This window comes from Clarias gariepinus, chromosome 6 (assembly GCF_024256425.1).
Source record: "Clarias gariepinus isolate MV-2021 ecotype Netherlands chromosome 6, CGAR_prim_01v2, whole genome shotgun sequence".
Classification (NCBI taxonomy): Eukaryota; Metazoa; Chordata; class Actinopteri; order Siluriformes; family Clariidae; genus Clarias; species Clarias gariepinus.
Window position 1 is genome coordinate 18,075,404 of NC_071105.1, and position 20,679 is coordinate 18,096,082.

At 37.3% G+C, this 20,679-nt stretch overlaps 2 protein-coding genes across 3 annotated transcripts in view; both read right to left on the minus strand.

Moving 5' to 3' along the window:
- Nucleotides 1-8,136, minus strand: part of LOC128526042 (potassium voltage-gated channel subfamily B member 1-like) — a 40,792-nt gene extending 32,656 nt beyond the window's left edge. The window contains exons 1-2 of one of the 2 annotated variants that reach the window (XM_053497580.1): nucleotides 8,062-8,136; nucleotides 6,544-7,375 (exon numbers count right to left, since the gene is read on the minus strand). In XM_053497580.1, the coding sequence (XP_053353555.1) occupies nucleotides 6,544-7,098 (555 nt within the window). In that variant the 5' untranslated portion in view covers nucleotides 7,099-7,375; nucleotides 8,062-8,136. The remainder of the gene's footprint in view (nucleotides 1-6,543; nucleotides 7,376-8,061) is intronic. The other variant, XM_053497581.1, reaches the window with a different exon arrangement.
- Nucleotides 8,137-9,600: 1,464 nt separating this feature from the next.
- Nucleotides 9,601-19,031, minus strand: LOC128526115 (prostacyclin synthase-like). The gene is made up of 10 exons (XM_053497701.1): nucleotides 18,958-19,031; nucleotides 18,184-18,307; nucleotides 17,819-17,994; nucleotides 16,098-16,244; nucleotides 15,348-15,475; nucleotides 14,095-14,270; nucleotides 12,097-12,241; nucleotides 11,362-11,543; nucleotides 10,530-10,681; nucleotides 9,601-10,222 (listed from the first exon to the last, which is right to left on the minus strand). The coding sequence occupies exons 1-10, from the start codon at nucleotides 19,023-19,025 to the stop codon at nucleotides 10,066-10,068; spliced, it is 1,455 nt and encodes a 484-aa protein (XP_053353676.1). The 5' UTR covers nucleotides 19,026-19,031; the 3' UTR covers nucleotides 9,601-10,065.
- Between the last annotated feature and the right edge of the window lie 1,648 nt (nucleotides 19,032-20,679).

The window sequence follows — 20,679 nt, forward strand, 5'->3', positions numbered from 1 at the left end:
AGATTATATACAAAACTAAACAATCAACAATTTCAATAAGCAATGGATAATAAAATGTTTTAAACCATATTCATCTATGTATTTCCTTATTAGAAAAAAAAAATCTCATGGCAGAGGGAGTGTATTTACTTTAAACCGGTTCTGTGTCCCGTTTAGGTGATACGCTAATAAAGGTCACACATCTCCCTGGCAACCTGAACTGGCTGGCAGGCTGTAATATTCTAATACTGCTTTGCAGGGAGTCAAATGTGTTAATTACATCAAACAGAACTTACATTTCTCAGCATGGACTCTCAACACACCTTTAATTGTAATCTGACTTTAAGGTAAAAAAATAAATCACCCATCAACAATGATTTTAGAAGGCTTAGAGTTAGAGGCAAAAGTCGAAATTCTTTTAATTTTGTGCTCTTCTTCTTAGGAACAGCATCACATTTTGTAATTAAGCTTCCTTTTTAGACATAAAAGTAATACTGTGTGTAGACCACATAAACCAAAAACCTTAAAACCTTATGAAAGTGCCCTAGAAGGCAATTAATGCATTATCTAAAGTTAAGGCAACAAGTCATCACAACCAGAAGACCATACAGTACAATCTGTACTGTTAATGGAAGCTACCACAAAGCATTCCTCCTCCCACTGGTACATTGGCTTACTTAATAAGACATGAGAAATAAACACAAGCTGCTTCATCAACCATCTAAATATAATTGTACATTCCAGCTGATGCAGCAATTCACACTATTGCGTGGCAGTTCTTGTAAGTTGTTAGATTTGTTAAACTGCTCATTGCACATCTGTAACTATGGCATGCTAGTCATTGATCAAACATACAGTCATGCGCACAATCTATAATAAAAATCGGTAGCGGGTCTTAATACTAGATAGATACAACCCCAGACCAACAACAACATATAATTTTTTTGATTCCACAGAATTTAAGAGCATAAGTTGGAAGCAGGTGCTTTTAATCAACAGCCCTTGATTAACTGATCATCCACGGGCGTGCAAACCTCTAGAAAAGCAGAAGTTTTGCTGGTTGGTGTTTGTTAACACAATGCCAAGTGTCAAAGATACAATAGCAATAGTCTTAGAGAAGCAACTGTTTCTGCACATCTGTCTAGAAAAGGTTATTAAAAGCATTAAAGACAGTTGCCAATCTTCCCAGGAGTCGACATCCCGGCACATTCACCTTAAGGTCAGAACATGTAATGTGAGGTCAACCAACCTAATCTAAATTTGGTCATGCAACAGGAAAATGATGCAAAGCACACCAGAAAATCTTCATATGAATGGTTGGGGGGAAAAAAGTATTAAGTTTTTAGAATGGTTTTGCGAAATCCATACCTAAACCCAATCAAAATTGACCTTAAGAGAGCTGTCCATAAGCGAATGCCCCAAAAACTTGATGAACTGAAGCAATATTGTTAAGAACAATTGTCCATAACAATGTGAGCGACTGACACACTATTGGTGAAATGAACTTCCTCTAGATGTCCGTACAGCTAAGACTTTAACTATCTTTAAACAACGACTCAAGACGCATCTGTTTCTCCAGTACTTGAACTAACCCCCCTCAAAAAAATCAACAACAAAAAAAAAAAACTCTTCCCAGTTGTGTTGGACTAATGGCACTTAGTTATTAACCTAGTTAACCCAGTGTAAGTATGTATCCAATGATGTAAACTTTAAAGCACTTTTTGTAAGTCGCTATTATAAGTCGGATAAGAGCGTCTGCCAAATGCCTAAATGTAAATGTTAAAATCATACAGGAAACGAATATGTCAAGTTATTGCTATTAGTTATTGCTATATAGTATTTTCCATGTTTTTGAACATGGAAAATGAAATAAATAAAGGCTTGTTGAACGTTATATGTTATATTTGCCTAATACTAAAACCCATCACAATCAGATAACTTTTAAAAATTGTTTTTAAGCCCAAAATTTTTAATTAAAAGTGGGGCGACTAACTTTTACACATGAATATGTCAGGCTTAAAAAAAATTTGTTTATTGGAAAAAAATATCTCGTCTTTCCATGCCCCTTTAGTCTGGTATTGTGTTCCAAATGTATGGAGAGAGATAAAAATAGCCTTCTCCCACTCATGTTCAGAGGAATAAGATGAATGATTAGAAAACCTGTCAGAGAAGCCTTGCTGCTGCTGGGTGTGGGAATCATATCTGATTGTGAATAGCGTAGACTTTGAGTGTTTATGTTCATTGCCTAACCATCTATAAAAGAAAGGAACTCAACTCTCTCTTTCTGCTGACTTTGTGTCTTCATAGGTCTTTCCATAAGGTGATGTATGGAGAATGAATTAGAGGGGCGGTAGATAGGCTGTCCTATAGATTTATATTGCATGTTGTAGGAACTGAGAAACACACACACACACACACACACACACACACACACAATTATTCTTCTCACCAATCTTTCAGGTTGCCTCACTCATGTAATTCCATCTATTAATCTTTCAAGTATGTGAGTATCTGTGTGTTGGTGTTTGTTTGATGTGCGCTAGTCTTCAAGCTACTGATTATGGCCTTTCTTGGCTTAGTCCTGGACTGTTTAATCCCCTGAACTCCCAGCTTTGTACTTCATCAAAATAATTATTGACTGACTAGAATGACTAGTTATGAGAAATAAGAAGAGGTCTGGAGCTGCCAGTGCGTCTTGAGAGTTTAAGAAGTTAACGCACATACTATATATACTCCTCCAGAAACAGTGTTAACATTTTGAAGAGTTGCATATTCAATCTTTTCAGCCCCACCTTTTCTATATTAAAACATAATTTGTTGTTTAACGGAAAAGGGGACTGATTTTTCAAACTCAGCTCAGTTCAAATATCAAATATCTGAATCTGAAATTTAATTTCTAATAATGTACCAAGGCTTGGTGCATAACTCAAAGAATCGGCTTTCATTGAGTCTCTAAATGCTTCTTTTCCTCAAGTGAGCATTGCAGTGGTTTTAGGTTCCAGTATTTGACTTTTAGAGGACAGAGTGTGCCTATCTTCCACCAGTCTATGAGTGGAAAAGTATAGGTCGTTTCTGGTATAAAATGGCACTTGGTTTTAGAAGCTGTGAAAGAGTTGACTGTGGTTGAAATCAAAACCTTTAATGGACATGTCACTAAACAATAGATGCATTTCTGCTGAGTCATATCTGTTTGTGTATATTTGTACAGATGTATGTGTATATGTGTGTACATATTGGCAATCATTTATAAAAACTTAATCCTCATCCTCTATTAATGTACAAGTCAACTATTTAGGGTTGGAATTGAAATAAATACAACCTTTTATTCTTTTGTTGTGTCTCAATTTACAACAATTAAGATACAAAAGGATAATCCATGGGATTGATTGTTCTAACCTTTTTTGTGCTTATGTCCTCTGTGTATATACATATTGTCCACATGCAGTCTCTACATGGAATTAGTTTTAAACAAAAACAAAAAAAGCTCACAAAATGATTGTCAACCTCTAAAGCACAGCAATTAAAATATAATGTTACGGTACATGATCACTATCTGCTTCCAGCAGTACTCACATCACAGGCATACAAAACATTATAAAGCAGTCCATTTATATTATATGCACAAATAACCTCAAATATATATTTTTAGGAATACATAAACACAGTTTCCTTCTGCGTCCTTGAATAATGTGCCCCAAATTTGCACAAATTGGAAATAACATGCTACAAAGTACAGCGATCACATCACCTTTTTGATGGTGAAAAATCACACCCGTAGACAATTCTGTCTCCTGTATGTATTTTGGGAGGCGATAACTCTACAGTAATGCCAAAAGGTTGACAGTGAGAGTTATAGATAGTCCATATTGCACCTTTCCTGGCCTCGGCACAAAGTCGAGCGTAATTAATGTACCATTAAATATTCATCTGCACTGAAAAATGAATGTAGAAGAGTCTGTGGATGGGGCAAGAGCAATTTTAGTCCTGCTGGCCCACAATTAAGCACAGCGAAACAAGCAAGCTGTTGCTTTAGTGCTATTAAACCTACTGACACTTTTATTGCTGCATGTCCACTACGCTGAGAGGAAGGCACGAGACTCTGGGCTTGCTTGTCAACATAAGCAATGAAATCAATGGCATCACTTTGGCACCAGGCTCTCAATCTCTCTCTTTCTCACCCACACCCACACCCCTCCCCCCTCCCCACACACTTGCTCTCTAATTCTGTTTAATCAGTTATATGGATTTGTTCGTTGAAAAAAATAAACCCAAGCTTCAGATATAGAACATTTAATAAATTTTCTGTTACAGGAAACTAAGCCACCAAATAAGTGAATTTTATACATTTTATGACATATCTGTGCAACTGTTGTTTTCCATTCAATGAAATCTACTTTCTGTACAATATACCCTGCACTGATTTGCCATGTGGAAGTCAGGTGCAAAGATCATCCTAGAGAAACACTCTTTCACCCTGAGGGATGACGGCATATAGAGAGGTAAGAATAACCTGTGATATCACATCCATCTCACTCACAGCGATTGCTTAGATTATGGCTTACCAGGGTGTTTGATGAAACAGATAATACAGGTAATGCAAAAACATGGCTAATATAAAGTACATTGATCTAGTTAGAGATGGTCTGGAATCCCCATATTTAGCACCATGAAGTCAAATATCTCCCAAGCATCGGAAACAGTTAAAAAAAAAATCTAAATTAGCCTTGTAAGTATATAAATATCCAGACTATTACTGGATGACCCAGATGCAACACTTATAATATGTCACTGTATTTTATGTTTATTTTAGCACAGACATTCCCAATGTATAACTGCCTAAATAAGAGTCTTTAAATTCTGTAGTGCTTAATGTAATTTTTAAAAAGGTTGACAGAGTATAAACTGGTTAATACAATAAGTAATGTTGATGTTGGCAAAAAAGCAAACATTGCACTTTGGTCTCTGGTGAAATAAGTTCTGTTTCAGCTCCTCCTCTGTTCCAGACTATGTCTAGAAAACTGTCTGTGAGACAAACACTTGAGAAAAATATGTGACTGAAAAAACCCACAGCTCTCACAGCCAGATGCCCCCATGGTAAAAAAAAAAATTCTCAACTTGCACTGTCATTAGACACATCTTCAAATAACAAATCAGCCCTATGCTAATATGCAGTTAAGTGATTCAGGACTTTATATAAAGTAAATCTAATAGTAAGAATCATGCATTTTGTCTCATACTCCTTCTGTCACCACATCCACATATTATACCATTCTTGAGAGCAAATGTGTAACACTTAGATTTGCTGATTCGCCTTATAATGGATAGCCCTTTTAAGCTAATTGCAAAGTGATGCATGTCCCTAAGTGTGCTACTCATTGGCTAGCACTTGACCTAAGTATGCACTGCTAATTACACTTGACCGTCATTTTCAGTGCACAGTAAATAATTACAGTTGTCCCACATAACCGACTTGGAGTAGAAGTATAACTAAACTAAGAGGCATATTTCATTTATAAAAACTTTCAAACACTATCATGTTATACACTCACTCATCTTCAATACCACTTTATCCTGTATTTATGGTCACAGTGACCTAAAGGCTATCCCAGGAGACTTAGGGCACGAGGTGTGGTACACCCTGGACAGGGTGTCAATCCATCGCAGGGCACACACACATAGTCAAACTCCCATTCACACACTACAGGCAATTTGGGAACACCAATTAGCCTTATCTGCAGGTCTTTGGAAGGAAACCCACCAAGCACGGGGAAACCATGCAAATTCCATGTACACAAAGACGAGAATCGAGCCTGGCCGGGAATCGAACCCGGACCCTGGAGGTTCAAGGCGACAGTGATAACCACTACACCACCGTGCGTATACACTTACTACACTATTGTATTATACGTACATGTTCACAGAAGTGTGGGTAGGTCAGGTATCTACTCCAATTTAAACTCCCTGTCACGAGATCATAAAAGTGAAACGTTTAAAAGCATTAGCAGCTTAACTAAATGTCCTATCCAACAATAGCAAACACATCTTCTTTGTTAGAGCAAGTGCTATGAACACCTCTGAAGCTCCATTAGATTGATTCCAGAGGCCACTCAGGGATACTCTGGTGCATTGCTTTGAATTCATCAGCATGCCATTAGTCGGACGTATAAAATGATATCAAAACACTCATTTAGGACACAGAAGAGTTAAAGACACTGACTAGTCGACACAAACATCATAAGAGCTCTTACAAAATGATTACATGCTACTGCAAGGCCTTGGACACAATTATGGTGATTTATTTTACTTAACAGTCTCAGTTAATAAAGGATATCTCATACAGAGCCTAAAACTGGCTAAACACAAGATTCTCAGCTCCTTCTGACCCACATATTTTCTCACATATTCCCTGTGTGCAAACACTTGATACAACTCACCAGATAATTAGCAAGCAGCTGATAAATGTATTTGGGTTATATGTGAAAGGATAACTTGATTCTATGTAGCAGGACTGAACAGCAAAGAAAACAGCATGCAGCACATCGGTTTTACTCAACCTGCACATACCTTTGCTGCTAAGGAAGAGCTGGGCTTCTCCAAAAGATCCCAAAGTTTCTTGCGCTTCTCTGTGCAGCATGTGTTGTCAAACTCCTCACCCTCACGCTCGCGCATAGTCTCAGCTTCACGTTTCAGCTCCTCATTCATCTGCTCCTTCTTTTGGTGATAACGTGCCTGGCAGCACGACTCCAAGTAGATCTCATCAATACCCCAGAAGTCAAGCTCTTGGCTGAACGAGAGTGCGCACATCTCCTCCATCATGTGCAGCTTACCCGTGCGGTAGAAGTTCAGAATAGACGTGAATGCACCTGGATGCCTATCGAAAAAGTATTCGTTGTCCTCCAGGCTGTAGTCATCACACACCTCCATAATGGCCTCATGTGTGTTGCAGTCTCGCAGCTTGCCAAGGCGTGTGCGTGGCAGCCGATCCAGTGTCCTCCACAGGACCTCATGCAAGAGACCTCCAACATTCAGACGCACACGGCGTAAGTTCGCTTTGCTCCGGATGATCTCCACTGGCTCAGGCGGCACAGTGGAGGTAGACCTGGACCCAGTCTTAATCATTTCCTGTCTCCTTAGTGATCCCTCCTCACCCAAAAGAGTAACTGTTGGAAGGGTCTGAGAGAACTACCGCCTAAATCTGCTTCTCTTCTCCTTCATTCTTCCAGCTGCAAAAAAAGAGGGGTGTGAAACTGACTTAGATTCAGAACTGAACGAGATGAACAAGGAAACAGCTCGCAGACCATGTTTATTATCCGCTAATGAGAACGTCTGGCTCGATGATAATCCGCCTCTCTGTAGACTGCAGTGAACTTGCCTTCGAAGCGATCGCTGTCCAGTGCTGAAACCAGAGAAACCGTCTTACTCTCGGTAACACGCCTGCACTTTTTCTTGTATTAAACCAGTTTCTAAAAATTCTCTCTAAAGTGTTAATGTGTTCCAGCTTGACATTTAAAGGTGTTCCCCTGTCTCACTCATCTCCCCTAAAGCGATCATGGCCCTATACTGGCTTAGATAAGCAGGTTATGTTTATAATTCACCAGAGATTAACCACTCGGCGATTTGGAAACGGAAAGCTTCTCGATGGTTCAGAGATCTAGATAAACACTTTATTTTAGGCTACTGAGATAACTTCTATGATATGTACAGTGGATATTTACAATGTGAAACAGAATTAACGCACAATCGTATATATGAAGAGAATTTGTTTAGAACACGCACAATGTATAAAATTGCTTTGCTTTTCAATTTTTTTGTGTGCAAATAAATTGCACTGAAAAAAACACTACCTATGGTTTAAAAAAGGCATAAAGTGTATGAATATTCTAACGTCCCAGTAACAACAGACACGGATTATGTTGCATGTGGTTGAGAGTAAAGTGTTGCTTTTATATTTTTGTATGATACTATATAAAATAATCAGAACAAGATCACCCACATACCCTTAATAATACAGTATAATAACAAATAATAATAATAAAGAAAAGATTGTTGTGAGATGAGACAGTGCCAGGCAAGGCGACTCACTCGGGCAGATTGAAGGCGGGAACGGAAAAGCTTCAGTCCGTCGTCAGGCAGGAGAAGGAGTCTGTTCTCTCTCTCTCTCTCTCTCTCTCTCTCTCTCAATTATTCTTCAGCTTTTCCCTATGTTTCCGGAGCATCGCCTTCTCCACGGCATGCTCGAGCACATAAAATGCTTTCTCTGACCCGCTGCTCCATGTGGACTTGTTTCTCATAAACGCTGATCATCAACAAGTTGCGATACGAAGCCCATGTCCGCGCGAGCTCTTTTTTCCCACCTGCTAATCAAGACTGCGCGCGCGCGACAGCAAGCAGCTTCCGCTCCGTTACATCTGCAGAGGGCGGAGGGCTACAGCAACACAAACTCTCTCTCTCTCTCTCTCTCTCTCCGCCTGTTTTTCCACGGCTCTTCTATTGTTTCCTCACTTCTTCTTTTGGCTCCTGGCTCCTTAATAGAGCAGCTGAAATATTGCTATGGACCTCTTTCCTGTCTCTGACCTGTGTTTGTTCTGTAGCATCCGTTTGGGCCCCTGTCTAATTTGGCCCCTAACAATAAATACTCAGCTTCTTGCCCCTATTCCACCATCTTTCTCTTTTAACATGTTGTGGGGATTTAAATAAGGGGTAAGCCAGCTATTTCCCTTTAAAAATGAAACAAATATGTATAGGTGAGCTGGGTAATTGGTACAGGTAATTTGTTATCAGATAAGACGGTGCTCCCTGCATCTGTATTGGATTTGAAGTTTCTTCTTTGGCTGAAGCATACCAACACCATAGCCACCGAAATCCACTTCAAGCACCAGAGCTTCAGGGTCGTGCAGCTCAATGTGTTTCACCATCTTTCTCTTTCTTCAAGGAGTCATTGCAGTAGTTACAAATAATTTTTCCCCCTTTTTTACAGTAATATTTAATATCAAATTATACTTCTTGTTGCTGAGTGACATCATCAACAGTATGTCTCTTTATACGTTTATAATTATGTAAGTATCACTCATTCATTAATTTTTTTATACCGCTTATCCTGTGTAGGGTTACGATGGGGGCCTGGAGCCTCTAAGAAACCAAAGTAAAAACTCTCTGTGTCTCTCTCACTCACATACAGAATGTGTTGAAATTTGGGTAAACAGTTTTTAAGTGGGCCACTTCCTACCTAGATATTATAATTATTTTTTGCTTCCTCATTTGGCTGATGGTTTTTCTTCCAAACAAATTATAACTGAGCACTTGAGGCTCAAGATCCTTTACAAACAAACAAAAAGCTTACGAAAACCTACAGCAGTTTTACTCAATCTGGAATCTGGGTCATAAGTCAGGGTCCACAAAAATAAAAAATAAAAATTCAAAGGCAATATTACACTAATAAATAGTTTAAAGTAATCAGGGTAATTATAGCAAATGTTTCTTTAATTATGCTTAAGAAGATATTGAAGATTGTAAAGTATGATTTTAATCAGCCTTGGCAAGACTTTCCTTGCAAGAAACATTTTAATTTCAGTCAAAACACTTTAATAAAGGTTTATATACTGTACAGTGAGTCAAGAACCATGACAGAGCTTGAGACAGTAAATCAAGGGATCCTCATGTTCTGTTCTTATTTAGTACAGCTTTAGGATTAGTGCCTACAATTAGAACATGTATTAGAAGCCCTCTGGCCTGTAATCAAACATTTATGCTGCAAATATGGTTAAAACTAGACACTATATTTATAAATACAGAGTGCCACAAAAAAGGTTTCACATTATTTGAAGTGAGTGAAGCATAGTGATGTTAGGAAAAATTTTTTAAAGCATTTTATTGATGTCTAAAACTGGATCAACAGTATCAGTAACAGTAAGATACTTTGTTAATATACAAAGAATTTACTATATATATATATATATATATATATATATATACACACACACACACACACACACACACACAATTATGTACAGTCATATGCAAACACCATTAAAAATGTGAAATAAATATGTATAGGTGAGCCAGGTAATTGGTACAGGTAGTTTGTTATCAGATAAAACGGTGCTCCCTGCATCTGTATCGGATTTGAAGCTCCTTGTTAGGCTGTAGCATACCAAAACCATAGCGACTGACATCCACTTCAGGCACCTGAGCTTCAGGGTCGTGCAGCTTAATGTCCAGATGGAACAGAACCAGAAACACAAACCTGGACAGCACAGAAAGACAGAACGACACATTTAGCCTTATGAAAATTGAAATGTTGTAGAATGGCAATTTCCTCAAATAGTCTTTACAAGTTTTACAGCTGGACTGGCCCTTTTACAACATGTTAATTAATGATCTCTCTCTCTCTCTCTCGCTTTCATACACACTGACACACTCTGTTTGTGTGTGTGTGTGTGTGTGTGTGTGTATACTTTAATCTCTGTGACCCTCTGGGCTCAGATGCTGTAGGTGAGCTGAAGGGTATTTGACTTCTTTTGAAGAACACTTATGTCTCAGAGGACACTTACTGTCTGATGGACTGGATGGCAAATGGTTTTCCCACACACGCATTCGTCCCTGCTCCCCAAGGCATGGTGTAATACTTCAGCCTCCTCCCACCTTTAAAGAAGTCTATTTTTGCTGTTCCATCTGCCATTAGAAACCTGTCATACTTGAATTTCTGTAAAAAATAGAAGAGAGGAGACACAGATTAATGACATGATTTGCAGACACACAAATGTTGTCTCACTTATCTGTTAGAGATCAGCATGTGACCAAATTCATTTAATCAGGACTGTTAATCAGGTTACCACAGCACTGTCATTACATTTACCATTGGCTGAGATTTTCCAAAGTGATAGCTTTGTTAGGTTAATAGCAGCCATGACGCTGTCATGTGACTAGGCTTTTCCACCAATTAGCTTCTTTCTATTCTCACTGCCCCCTAAGCCTACAGATGACACATGTTCTGGGTTAAACCTTTCCAAACAGTAATCCATGGTAAGTGTGAAGTCTAAACTCTGTGTCTGAACATGTTTGTTTGTGTGTGAGAAAGAAACGACATTATCCTTCCTAGGATGGACTCACAGCCCTATTGATGACTTGGATGATACAATGATGATGATGTATATCAAGAAAGAGCCAGGAAAGATATAAAGTATGAGCACAGCCTCTGTAATTCTAAATCACAAACTGATGATAACAATATCTAGTCCTGTAGTCACTGTTAATAAAGGGGTTTGTGCAGTGCTGTTTTGTGAATGTATTATTTTTTTCAATTATAGTGTTACTGGTACAGGTATATTTGTAAATCACAGGATGTGTTTTAGTTTGTGTTCATACGTTTGACTGTTTATGTACCTCAGGTTCAAGATGTATTTGAGGGTCCATCTGTGGACTAATAAAAGGAAACAGACAAACACGGTCACCCTTCCTCAGATCGTATTCTTGTCCGTCTGCCATACGCAGTGTCTTGTTCTGCAGGACCTCTCGCGTGATGAAAGGGGCAGCAGTCAGGCGAAGAGTCTCTTCCAGAACGCTGTCTAAAATTAACATTTGAAAATCAATATCATAAATTAACTACAACAACAAAAAATAAAAAACTGTATATCCTGCATAGTTAAACTTAAACACACCTACCCAATAACACTGAGGGTACACTTGTTGAGTCAACTATTTTTCAGTCTTTGCCTGATTCAACCCTTGGTCTAACATGAGTCAGACAGTGAAGACTCTTTTGCAGTATTCTTTTCTGAGCAGGCTAAATCTGTACCTTAGGTTAATCTCCTGGAGACAAATTAGAGCTGTGTAGCGTGGGCGATATGACGATGCGCTATCGTCACTGTTTGAAAGGCGTCACATTTCTTAGTGTATCATTGCGTCCTTCTTGCGGTAATTTTAGAAACTGAGTACACCAATTCAGAATACAATGGTAGAAACTGCTACACCAATCACATGTTAAGACCCACTAGATTTGTAAACCGTTTTCTTTAAGAATAAACTATAAAATATATTATAAGATATGCATTTCTTTATGCAGAACAGGCCAAGCAGACAAACACTAACAAAATTTTTCTAAAGACAAGAGAAACTTACCAAACACAGGTGTCTTTTGCTGGGGGTCAAGTGTGTTGGTTCCAGGCACTCTGACAATTTTAAACTCATTTTTCACTTCCCTCATGGCCTCTGAGTGGGTCAGTAGGAAAGCCAGGAGCCAGAAAGCAGCAGGGCCAACATTACCCTGAAGAAAGGGAACAATATGTAACATTACAGCTCTTCCCCTGACTTTATCAGTATATAACTATCTGTAACATTTTATTTTATTACTTTATCCTGGACTAACTCCTCCTCAACCAGTGGGACACTGAGGAGCTGGGGTATATTACGTAAGACTGGCGACAATTTGAATCAGTCTTTGTATTAACAGTGGAAGCTCACAGCTGATAAGCACAGTATGCCTTATATTAGCTAGTGCAATAAGTGAAGCCAAGAAAAGAGTGTGTCCTCGGACAATTGAGATGATCTACAGTAGTGTTCAAATCTGGTTATCCTCACAGCACCAATGTCAAAACGCTTACTATAAAAGGAGGTCCACTGTGAGCAAATGAAGGACAGAATATTAAAATTATGAAACATAACTATGGCAGCAATTTACTTTGAAATAATAGACCATGATCTCAGAATGTATTAAATCTGACTTTAAAAGTTTGATTGAGTACAAGTTATAATTGTTCCTGTTATAATTATATATTACAACTATAACTATAAATGAAAATGTTTAAATGACAATGGTTTTATATACAAACTGAAAAACATTAAATCATGTGGAACAAACAGTGGTTGGAAAATCCATTTCAGAAATAGGATAAAAACAATCATTTTAAAATGTATTTATTAACTGTTAGTTGTAGATTATAGAATAAATGACAGAAACCCATATTGCACTGATGAAAGACAAATGGGCCGAACCAGAATAGCAGAAGTGAATGGATATTATAAGTTTTAAAATATATAGCGGTATTGCTAAATACTGATTTAATTTCATAACTTGCATGAGCAGAGTGACATATCACTTGAAATCAACTAAAGGAAATTGAAGAAATATTGTTCAACAGTGCTCTCCTCTGGCTAGTTGGACAACCTGTCAAATAATCTCCTGTTCAGATTTATATAGCTCATATCCACTAACTCTCACAGGATGAATCTCTTTAGTTCCCACTGGACATATAACTACACAGATTCATCTTTCTTGATTTCTCTGAAAGACATTCTGTGAGAGAAATGGGCTACATAAATCTTTATGTCTTTAGACACCTGAGAAAGAAGGGAAGAACAAATTATTGTGAATGGGATCATAACAGCTTGACGTTTAAAGTACTTGACAAATCTGTTTCACTTGCCAAAGTTAATTCTACTGCTTCTTGCTTTCAGTGGTTTGCTGGCAGTAGTCATACTAGTAGAATTCCAGCACTTTTTATTATTTCTGCACCATTCAGTCTGCAATGCACTTAGGTTTCTTTAGTCTTGTCATCATTCCCGTGTAGTTCAGTCAAGAAGCAGTGTGTGATTGATGAACTCTGATGAATCATTTCTCTGTCATCAACTCTGACAGCCTTACTGACGTTACAGTGGCTTATATTATACTGCTTTTCTCATGAATGCAAGTGAAATGAGAAGAATTCTCCACAGCAGTCAGGAAAACAAAGGGCTTACACAAACAAAAGGCCTGTACAAATCCTTAATATAACTCAGGCATCACCTGGGCTATATATACACAGTATAATTTTAGTTCAGGCTAATAATAAACATAGCACAATACTTGACCTTAAAGTTAGTGGGTGCATTGATAAATTCTAAACATTTACCATTTAACTATTTGAGATTAATTTAAAAACATATTCTACATTTGGTTTCTTATCGGAAACTGGCAAAGGGAAGAGCTTCGACCGTGAATTGTATATAGCCAGTATATACAGTACAACCAGCAATATTCTTGAGGCCCGGACTATACAAGTTACTGAGCTGTGAGGGTTAAATATCCAGATCATATTGTTACGTTTAGGGTTTAGACCGAGATTAGGATTAACCACTGACCTGCGTGGCCCAAAGCTGTAGCAGCATGGCCTTTCTCTGTGTCTCCTCATCAGCGCCCTCTGTCTGCAAGTGTTGTCTGTAACTCTGAAGCCACGAACTGGAGTCCTGCCTCAATCCAGCTTGTGCCAGCAACTTCCATAACCTCTGCTTAGCTGAGCCAGAAGTCTGCTTCTCCCCTAGGAAAAGAAAGAGAAAAAGAGAGGTACAGAGAGTGACGTAAGTGAGAAACTTAATTGGTTAATGTCATTTCGAAAACAAAGTAGGCGTACATGTGAATGAATGACAAACAACTGATTCACAGTTTGGCAGGGAAACAGCAGTTTGTTAGTGGTGTGCCTGATGTATTGCACATCTACACACTTTGATGAAAGGTAAGTATGGTAAAAGAACACATGAAAGTCTGGTTTGAAAAAAGATTATAACAGCGATATACTGTACTGTCAGTTTAGAGTGGGTGGAAATGTTGAGGGTTAGAAAACGCTTAAGTGGTTTAATTGTTTTCTTATAACAGAGTGAAGATCGGACATGACTAGAGTGACCAAGATTTAAATCATATAGGCTGTTCAGTAACAGGAAATAAAGACAAGAAAGTATACAAAGTCTAGGGCAGTGGTGATCTAGTGGTTAAGGCTACTGACTAGAAAGTCATTCAAAATTCCCAGCACTTAATTCCCAGCACTGCCAAGCTGCCACGTTCAGGTCCCACCCTTACTCTCATTTATATGAATAGAAGCACCCTTCAAATGAATAAATGTTAATTTAATAAGATCATTGTAAGAATTAAACTGAATAGTCTTTCAAACATTGCTTTGCTTTCCTTGAAAGGGTGCCACTGCTGGTGTCATATAACAGTGCAGGATGTTGCGTAATGAGTTCATACAGAATCCATAGAAACAAAACAAAAACAGCTCCATTTTATCATCATCATCCCAAGAGTTTGTAAAACTAGGTGACACTCCTTGACACAACTCTTCATAGCGTTTATCACGTATTTATGACGTAACATTATTATGCGTCATACAGATTGTCATGCCAGCATTAGACAACAAGAAGTTATGTTGAACCTTTGACAGTTTTAAGAGTAACCCCAGGAAACCTTTATATTATTTTATTAAACATGTTTCTATTTACATTTACCATCCTAAAACAAACAAACAAAAACTAATTTACAGAACATTATGTATAACTGAATAATCAAACAATTTTAGCATAAAGGCATGTAAAGATAACAGATGGAGTTTAGTTTTACTAACCAGACTTTAGAGTGTTGCGAGCCATCTTCATCAAGAGGGCATCAAATTTGTGGTACTCTGTATAAACGCTGGCAGCATCAGCACTATTGTTGTTTTGTTCTCCTCCAAAGATTGTCAGATACCCAGCTCTAAAAGAAAGAGAAAAAACAAAAACATTTCAAACAATGTATATTTTGAAAAAAGCATTTACAGAGTTCCATAAATGCACTGCTTATATGGTTTCTAGTCTGCAGAATATTCTAATAAGTGCTGTACTTTTTCGATAGCAAAACACAAAAAAAGTACAGCACTTATTAGAATATTCTACTATAAAACACTAAATAGTTACACAGTTATGTGTAACTATTTAGTGCTTTATAGTGAGTTAGCATTTTTTCCTCTAACAATGTAGTCACAATCCTTCGCTGATGAAGGCAGCAATGACTTCACTGTTTGTTCTTCTGTCTTGCAGTTTACTTTAAATTAGTATACATGTTGCATGGAATTTAAAGCAGACCTTAACAGCACAACTAAATAAACTAACAAAAAAACCTAATAGGCTTCACAATGGGGAGTATAGCAAATCACTCCTAAGTGTCCTTCTCCTGTCTTATATCTTGTTTCTTTTACAACTCATCCCACATTCGTCATGTCTCCTATTTATAAACAGTATAATGCGGAAAAAATCTGTGTGCATAAACTGTTTATTGGAGGTGGCCTTATGTCTTCCGCTATTAGCACTTTAGTATTATCCCCTAACATGGGCTTTACCTAAACATCAGGCTGTAGCAGAAGTTGAAGAGCCCGTCTTGTTTCCAGTCGGACTGGTTTAGGGCACCGGTTTCCAGTGTTAGCAGCGTTCGCAGGTGGTTCTCCATGACGTGGTTTAAGCTTAATAGGCTCTTTCCATGAAAATGCCTGCACACAGCAAAGTGTTCAAGACTTGATAAATGTGCACAACAAAATCTAAAACATAAAACCCTTAAGCTTACACTCCTTGATTTGTATTTTTGGCCTCAACCATAGATAGTTTTTGTTTTTCCTGCAACCCTAATAAGCAAAACACACACAATACAACATTTTAGGAAATTACCTAGTATTACAAGAGGTCATAATCTACAATGTTCATGGTGCCAACTATTCCAAAAAAACTACCTGTAATGTAATAGATGTGTGTTCAGATTTAATGTTTGTTGCCTGTGATTAAAAAACACACCTGGGTGAAAACCAATGGTAAAACCATTTTGAAAGATGGTATTCACTATGGGCCACACCTTCAGCACATGCGTACAAATACCACAACAAAGGGAGGGTCACAAACCAATTACAATAAACATATAAAAATAAATGATTCCTGTTTCACCAGGAAACTGTTCCTCAATAAGTATGGTTATATTATATAACCACTTACATGTTTGACGAGTCTGAAAGACTGTGTTATTCATATTAATTGAGATGGAAATACCAGTTATATGTTATAGCCCACTGGTATTCACAGTTCAAAGCTTTAGACAATTGTGCATGAAGAAATCATATATGCTCATGTGAATTTTTGTCATACAAGGTGTTATTGCAGCACAAAACAAAGAAACGTCTTTTCATTTACACCCAATTCTATTATTCTTATTCTAAGTTTTGTAGATCTTTTATCAATGCCATAGCCATTATTTCATATTAATTTTTGCAATTAATTGTAACATCTATAATATGTGCCCGATGCCCTAAACTTGTTTTCTGATGAAGTGACCAACAATACAAACAAGTTTAATGTATACTAGTTGCTTAGCATTCAGGCAGCAGTTGTAGGTGTTTAAGGCTTGGAAAAACATCCCTTCAATTGTCTGGTTGTTGTCCCAGCTTCAGATAAAAATAATTTACAATTGAGCCACATTGATCCACAGTGAGAGTTAAATAAAAGCTTTGGATTAAACAAGCATGCTTTAAATGCATCATTTGTTGGGTGTGATTTAAACACAGGTAGACACATATTACACAAAGCCCACAATTACATCAGATTACAACATTATAACACTCCCAAAAACACACTTCTGACTGTGGGAAAATTGGGGGAAAAGTCGGAAAGTAAGAGTGATCGCTCGATATACTGTATGTGGAGAGATGGCAAGAGAGAGAGAGAGAGAGAGAGAGAGAAAGAGAGAAATTTTATAAGTAGAAACTTGTGAATCACAAAAATGTCTGGGTCACATATAATAAGGCTGTATAACATGCATGTTACAGAAGTGTATTTTAAGCTTCCAATAAAATATTCTGTGTACCAGACAGCATAACTTTGTGATTTTGTTGATAACATACTGGTCAAATTGCAAAAACAGTCTATAAACTTATAACAGTTTCAATATGCAACTGATTATGAGAGAAAGGGGCATTTTATGAAACCATTTAAACTGTGTAAGATAAAGAAAAACATGAAACTATATCAAACAGTGACTAAAAGTAAAACAGGAATTAATGCAATGTGTCTAAGGCTGTACCTTATCATTATGGCCTTTTCTTTGTCAGGTTTGTAATTTGGAAGCCTCAAATTAAAAATCCGTTCCATCAGCACCTGAGCATATCGAGTAAAGTCTAGAGATGTTACGTCCTCAAATACAGCATCGTAGGAATTGGGATCCAATAAGACAGTAACATAACGTCCAGCCACACGAACCTGGAAAATCACAGTAACCCACAATGAAATTGAGAAAAGCTGGTTTGCAAGAACAGCCAATACAAAGCAGTACAGCAGTGTATTTAAGTTGTTTATTAAAATGTAAATAAAAAGGTAAAGATGCTGAAAGGATGAGAGACAAATAGGTCAGATTGTGCAAGAATACATGCTTAGAGGTTTGTGCATTACCGTAAATATGTCTCCATGTTTTTCTTTCATTCTTGTTAAAAATTTGGCAGCATCCTTTCCAAAATCCAGCGCATGTCCCAACCATGGAATAGCTCCTTTGTCCAAAGGTGGTTCTCTATTGGAGCTGAAATCAGAAACATTTCACGTGTGAAGTTGGTGATTTTTTTTATTTTATTTTATTAATGCAATGAAAGCCAAACCCTTGTTTCATATTAAATCATGTTTCCAGCATATCATGATTCATTGAACAGTTTAATTTCTTATTACACAATGTATTAGTAAGACCTTTGTCAGACATAAACACTGGCAAACATAGAGTTTATCAGATGTTTTTCATCCCTTAAGTGTCTTAATATTTCTTTTGGCTGCTGTGATGGTATCCTCCTTTAAGTGGTATTAAAATAGCATATGAATTCTTGTTAGTACAAAAGGTACCTGTTTGGAACAAAATTTATTTGGTTTATTGCACCATGGTGGTTTTTACTCTAAGGATTATAATAGTTTAACCTAAATAGGTAGGATTATATATATATAAACAAAAAAAATATAGATAAGGGTTGTGCATCAGGAGTTTCGTCCACTGTATTGAGAATTCGGGGATAATTCAACACATATTTATGTTATATATTAAGCTCATTTGAAAATATATACTGTTAAATCTCAGTGAATGTGAAAATTAAATAAATATCTTGCGGAATTATCCTTGTATACACACACACACACACACTGTATTTCTTTGCAAAGACGTTAGGATAAAAACAATTCAGCACTCACCGCGTTCTGCTGGAAAAGAAATATAACAACAGGATCCCGCTGAGTAGCAGTAGGATCGTCCAAAACATGACGGCTAACCGGCTAATCTACAAACGACAGGCAGGTACGGTATGAATGAGAAGTCTAACTGCTGCTGGAAACTTCGCAGTCACATATATACAGCCGCGCACCGGAAGATGTGTCACAGGCGCCTTGTTTTTGTTTGTGCTCATGAAAAGAAAGGGGTGTGCACTGTTCACTCGCCAATATTATCCGAATAATTTCGATATTGACGTATGTTTAAATGAATAGAGCACAGAAGCTACCAAAACAAACACAAACTTGTAAGAATGTGAAAACCTATTCAAGCCCACGCACTAAAAACGTGTAAATCAGGTCTCTTCCAGTCAGAGGAGTGAGCTGCCTTTGTACAGGGTCGATTCAGGTGTATTGGGACTAAAGGTTGGGGTTGTCACTTCTTACAGTACCTACCAAAAAAAAAAAATTAAAATTAAAAATGACTCAAGAGCAAGGAGGGTTCCCATGTGAGGCCTGTTTCCCACAGAGACCTGTTTTAATTAATTTTATTTATTTGCTTATTTATTAAGAATTTGGGACTTTCTTGTTGATTGTCATGACAATTTCTGGATTGCTTGGGTGACAGTTATGCAATATAGATTTACAAAATGTAGCTTTATATAAAATAGAAAAACAGTAAAGAACATAAATAATGTTCTTTACAATGTGATACATTTTCCAGAACACAAGAACTTTGAGAGTGTGCTGTGGTGTCTGGTTATTGGCGGATCCTTTGGGTGCTGTGGGTTGCAGATTGACGCCTCTGTGGAACCGGACTTGTTTGTCCAGCGCATTCCATGGATGCTCAGTAGAATTGAGATCTGGGGAATTCGTTATAGGTGATCGATGTATACCTTCGAAGATTTTTGTTTTGACATTGTAAGCAGTGTTGGAAGAAGTCCATTAAATGCATTTGGATGAGCCTGTGCCCTATAACCTTGGATTCTTGTCCTTGGGTGATCCTTGTGTCGTGCATTCTGAGATGTATTTTCTGAGGTAAAGATTAGTGCAGCCTTCATGTTAGCTAAAAAAAAGGCAGTTTAGGTTTTGCACTATTATGGGCAAAGAAATTGTTCTGTCAGAAAATTCCAGGTCAGTGGTTTCGGAAATACTCTAACCAGTCTGTCTGGCACCAACAACTATGTCAAAGTTAAACTCATTGAAAACAAATTTTCACTCATTTGGGTTTTTGATGTAAATATTAACTGAAGCTCTTTACGGATTAAATATTAGATTACTTATAAATCTATCCATCAAGAGAGTCTGAAATGAAGTTCAAAGTGCATGGGTGGGACAAATAATGGTGATCAGTTACTGTTAAAGTTGCTAAAGTTGGCAAGATTGCAGATAACTGAAAGTCAAAACACTTTTATGCCATTGGAGTGGGAAGCTTCACATCTTCTATAAAATGTGACATAAGAGGTATGGTAAACATTTAACTGGAACATTAAACAGAAAATATTAAAATAGGAAAATTACATGAATTGTTTTTTTTATATATATGTTTTTACATTTTTTTATTAGTTTTTTAGTTATATCACTGTCATGGCTAATATATTATATTACATATACACTGCCTGGTCATATACTGTAATAATTACTGCAGTGATTGACAGAAAACTTAAACTCAAGAACTGTTCAACACATCATTAAAATCTGAAAGAT